Source organism: Poecilia reticulata, linkage group LG3 (genome assembly GCF_000633615.1).
Source record: "Poecilia reticulata strain Guanapo linkage group LG3, Guppy_female_1.0+MT, whole genome shotgun sequence".
Lineage (NCBI taxonomy): Eukaryota > Metazoa > Chordata > Actinopteri > Cyprinodontiformes > Poeciliidae > Poecilia > Poecilia reticulata.
In genome coordinates, this window is record NC_024333.1 from 16965178 (window position 1) to 16970776 (window position 5599).

The 5599-nt window shown below is 37.6% G+C and overlaps 1 protein-coding gene across 1 annotated transcript in view; it reads right to left on the bottom strand.

The window, feature by feature from the left end:
- Nucleotides 1-5239, bottom strand: part of alx4a (ALX homeobox 4a) — an 18192-nt gene extending 12953 nt beyond the window's left edge. Inside the window, exon 1 of the mRNA XM_008405222.2 lies at nt 3348-5239. Coding sequence (XP_008403444.1) covers nt 3348-3699 — 352 coding nt within the window. The 5' untranslated portion in view covers nt 3700-5239. The remainder of the gene's footprint in view (nt 1-3347) is intronic.
- Between the last annotated feature and the right edge of the window lie 360 nt (nt 5240-5599).

The following is a 5599-nucleotide window of genomic DNA, read 5'->3' on the forward strand; positions in this document are numbered from 1 at the left end:
ATAGATAGATAGATAGATAGATAGATAGATAGATAGATAGATAGATAGATAGATAGATAGATAGATAGATAGATAGATAGATAGATAGATAGATAGATTTCTGTAGTTTAGCACTTTTACAGTATGTTTTCATTCAAAATTAGCTGCACACTTTCATCTCATTTCCCAAAGTAGAATGTAACTGTGCAAAGTTCCTCAGTGTTTCCTTTATATTTTCCCTTCTGAGCAGCCAGACTTTCTTGTAATCTTTGGAAGATGATCTTAAGTGTTTTTACAAATGCTTGCTTGACAGAAGACACATCCTGGGAGAGATGTGTCTATGATTCTGAAGTCTACACAACATAGATTTTATGCTGCTTTTATACTAATGACAAAAGTTACATCGTATTAGTTACAACCAAACATTTTGACTGTTAGTTTTGACTACTAGGCACTTTTTGAGGAAAAGTTTCTGTCTAAAACCCTGACCTTAATGCTCTTGACCATCTGCCGTTTTGCTTTGGTGTGGCTCTCCAAAGTAATCATTTGCCACACTATCCTTAGTGAGTACTTCTAAGTTTTGTTTTTTTTATCCATTAATCAACTTCCTTTAAAACAAAAACTAATCCCATGAATGCTTGTTCTGCATATCGTTGTGATGCTATTGATGTGATTAAAAACCTACATTCGTCGAACGCAGTGCCTTTCACTCTGGATTTCCTTCTGCCCTTCTTGTAATTCAGTGTGCCAACGCACCGAGCTCTCCCCTCTCCTTGGTTACACTCAGCAGCGTGACTGACAGCCCGCTGGCTGTAAACAACGTGTTTAGTGATCCAAATGTAGGTAAATATTTGTCAAGCGGCCGTTCTGCTTTCTGTCAGACAAAAGCGTCTCAGTTGAAGCTGACAGCTTGCTGGTTAGGCAGCTCAGCGTTTAAACCATCTGAGAACATCAGGCTGCATATCACATCACCAGAGCCCATCTTTGATAGCTTAAGCCCCTTCTGGGTGAAATACATCTCTGATAAAGGAAGTGAACCGGCAGATGAAATATTTCAGTATTTTCTAGTACGGAACACAGGAGGAGTCATTTATCTTTTATTTATTTATTTATTTTCCCAAGCAGGTTCAGCATATTTTACTTCCACTTTTTAAACTCAGTCAGAAGTCAGTAAGGCCGTTCAATCATTGCGTAAAGCAGCCTCCAAGCCGGCTCTTATTTTTTATTTATCTGTTTTTTATCAGGCCACGTGAGTCGTTGTTTAATTTCATCTTTGCGTCTGTGATCTTAAACGCGATTAAAGTAGGAACTGTTCTGATCCAAAGCTTGAGGAGGTACCAAGGAGGAGGTTTGTCAGTGCGGGGTCAAGTCAGTGTGAGCTGGGGGGGGGAATAAAAGCAAACAAAAAAAGTTTGACATCTGAGTCGTATTAATGGCGGAGTTCCTCTGTCTTTAGGGCCGAGATATTTTTTCCTGCCTTTCCTTCACGGTGAATCCGCCGCTTAGCTGTAAAACAAGAATGCCAGACGAGCCGCTCTGGAGTATTTTAGACTTTAAAGGACCTGGAGCGGATGCCTTGATTTAAGAAACGGCATACATGAAAATATAAAATAATGATCCGGAAACTAGAGGTTGTAACCTATTTTGAATATTATTCATCTCGTAGGATGTGTTGCAAGCAAACAAATAAACGAATAAATAAATAAATAAATAAATAAATAAATAAATAAATAAATAAATAAATAAATAAAACTTTTATTTCGGTTTTTTATTTTATTTTTATTTTACGCCCCTGTCTCGCATCCTGAGTGTTTACGGTTTTTAAACTCAGCCTAACAAGTGCCTCGTTAACAACGTAATATAAAATTTTATTTCATCTCTTTTTACCGGATCTATATCAGGGTTAATGGGTGCTAAAAACTTAACAGCCGGTTTTAAGAGACCCACATGAGGTAAAAAGAAGAAGAAAAAAAAGAAAAGAAAAAAGAAAGACAGAAAGGAAAAAAGAAGAATTATCTCACTGGTCCTGACAAGATGGAGCCATAAAGAGCTACCAGAAGACTAAGCTGTCAAAACATCTTAAAACTGCTCTTCAGATTCATTGCAGGAATGATGAATATGCAGGTCGGAGAACTGCAGCGAAATATAACGCAAAAGCGCTCCGTCATGTCCAGAAATGTCCATTATTGAGTTTGAACTTTTGCTTTTAAACGTTTAAATTATTTTTTTTTAGTTTTTGATAGAGCTCGTTCTCAGTCTTTTTTTAAATGCAAATTACCTAAAAAGTTTTTCTTAAAATAAAAAAAAATGTTGAAACGTCAAAGCGTAAATGAGTTCGATAAATAAAATTAAAAAACAGCGAATATAATTGCCCTGTTGTGCAAAACAACGGTTTTGTTTGTCGTGCGGCTGATTACAGATTTGTGTACGTTTTATTATTTAAAGTAAACAGAAGTAAAATATATATATATGTGTGTGTATGTTTTTTTATTATTAGGCTATTATTATTTTCTACAACCAATTTAAGATATTTTAGGGCTCATTTCAGAATGGAGATTTTTTGAGTCTTTGAAATAATTCGTCTTTGCAGTTAAATCATGGTTTAATCGAGGATTTGCGTCGTTTTCGGGGAGAAATTGCAATCAACTTTAAAACATGCAGCTTCTATGTAAAAGACAGAAGGAGGAAAAGTTCCTAATTTCAAAGTCACCCTAATTAGTCAGTAATTAGCGCAGTTTTCCTTGTGCAAATCAATCTAACTGGACCCAATCAAGCCGCGCAATGACACACAAATATTATCAATTTGAACCTCGCCGCGTGTGTCATCTGAAAACCCGTTAATTCAATTGTCCGACTCAGCTCCAATTTTAAGGATTGTAATGCAGATTAGCACATTAATTGCGCCCTAATTTGATTTTGATGTCCAAACAGACAATTTGATAGTTTGAGGGACACGGAGGTCAATCGTCTTTATAACCAGGCTGCGCGCTCTGCAGCTGCAGGGCCATGTTTTGTTTTTTTCTGTTTCTCTTACGCGCTGCTGTCTGGTGTGTTGCTGCCATTCAGGAAGATGCTGTTGTAGAGATGACACGAAGAGGATGCAAGGCGAATTTTATTTTCAAAAACGACTTTTGGACAGACGGAGCAGCTTTTTTCTTATTGCTCCGCCGCATTATCCCATCCAGTCAGGCGGATTGTGAGGAAGCCGAGCAATGAATGATGGCTGACAACATCCAAACGGTTAGGTGGATTTTTTTTTGTTTTTCCTGATACAGAGTTTTAAATGTTCTACCCTTAATTATCATCTCTTTTTATAAGGAACTTTTTTATTTTAAATTTTATTGAAACCCTTGTTTTATTCCACTCACCATAGCACGGGACGAGCGCTCCGTTGTGTCCCCTCTCCGGGAGTAGTTTGTCGTCCGCGGGCGGTGTTTTGCAGGAGGACCTCTGCATGAAGAGGTGGTATTTGCTGAAAGAGCCGTGCCCAGCTGCGGCGGCATCCAATGACTGGCACTCCTGCTGGAAGGGGCTCCGGGACTTCTCTCCGTAAGCCTGACCTTTGCTGGACAGGAAGGCGGTGGAGCTGTATTTGATGTCACTAGCTGGAAATGTCCTAAAGTGGTCCGCCTGGTGATCCCTACCTTGAGCAGCAGAGGGGCTATAATATGAATCCATGGATGTCATGTCGCTGTATGGGACACAGGTCTCGGCGTTCATGCCTAAAAAAAGAGTCAAGGGGAAAAGAAGACCAAACTTTTTTTTTTCCCCTCTCCTCTTTTCCCTCCCTCTCTATCTCTCCTCCAGAAACCCCTTCCTCTCCGTCTACCTCATTCAGATGAAAACGCACCCGCACGCACGCATGCACGCACGGAGAGGCTGCAGCCCGCAGCAGAACCGCAGCTGGGTTTGGTTATGAAGCGATTCAGATCTTTTCCAGGAACCACTGCCGTTGACCAAACACTCCGAACTCCCCCTCAGGTTTGAGTAGAGTTACACAAACCTCCGTCTCCCCTCAGAGGATAGGACCCAGATCTCCCGGCCTCAGGGACCTCTCCCAAGTGATTATGCTGATGACATGAACGAGTTAGGTTGCTTATTTGCTAAAAAAGAAAGGGGGAGAGAGAAAAAAGCAAAACAGGGGCGTGGGGCTCAACACATGACATTAATGTAATTTGGAGATGAATAAAAAGCGATGGGTGACGGACAGCACCGGGGCGGAGAGAGATGGAGAGAGAGCGCAATTTTACGCTTGATTCGCAATGGTTCATCAAGGGCAAATTATCCATATTCCGCAGAGTGGGGCTTCTGAATAAAACTTTGTCTTTCAAATTTTTGAAAGAAGCCTTTTATGCTTTTAGAACGGATTTTAGTCATTGTCAGCCTATTTAATTTAGGGAGAGAACTAAACATGCGGGCGCCAAATAATCTGCGATTAAATAAAAGTATCGGTTTAATAATTCGGTCAATCGATTTATTAACAATTTTGTCATATTATTAAAAAAAAAAGACCCAGACCCTGGGTCAGAATAAGAAATACATGGCGAAAGATCTTTTTTTTTTTTTTTAACGCAGCTGATCAATTCTTTAATATTAAATTGAGGATATGACGTAGTCCACTGCTCAGACCCACAGCGTGCTGTCATCTGTAGCCTCTTGTATTCTTGCACAGCAGCCAAAGGCTGTTAAGATTCTGAAAATCAAGTTGAAAGTGGAATTATTTGTCGGTTTCATGATACCCAGATGAAAAAATATACATATTCAGTGCGCTGTGCAGTCAGTTTTGCGGAGCTCCTTGATGACTAAGTTTGGGAGAAACAATAAAATTCATATTTTAAATCATGCAAACAGCAATTCGCGTTCCCTCTTTTTCTCTCCGTGAAATTTAACAAGAAATCCACCAAATGAACCTCCACAAGCTTTGCAACAAAAAAAAATGTATTAGCTTTTTCAGAGGTCAGGATATTCTTTTTATGTTTTATAAAAAGTCAATATTTTTGAGCGAATTTGGAAAGAACCTTTAAGAGAAGCACTGTTGAACACCAGTGATAAAAGAGAAGATACACACAAGGCGAACTCTTCTGACAAATGTTTCCGGTCATTACAAGACTCTCTCCTCCATCTAAGTTTCTTAATTAATATTTCGTTTTTTATATGTAGACATAAAAGTTATTGATATAATCTATCAGACACACCATGTTCCAATACACGAGTTATGTTCTATGCTTTATAAAAATGTAATATATTGTTCAATGTGTCAAAATAAATGAGAAAATTAAATTAAAGAATCAAATAATCAAATAAAAATAATTATGAAATTTAATTAACAACAAAGTAAATACATTATTATTAGTAGTAGCAATAATATTGGTAAATAATAATAATAATAATAATAATAATAATAATAATAATAATAATAATAATAATAATAATAATAATAATAATAATAATAATAGTCACACGTATGCTTTTGTTGCAAAAAATGCATATCAGAGTTGCTTTTATTTTTGTGTTATAATTAAAATGAAACGCAACAATACACTGTAACATTTATTACATTTTATTTCTTAAATGCTTTTTCTGAAACAGAACTCAGAACTCAGAGCTCTGAGATCACATC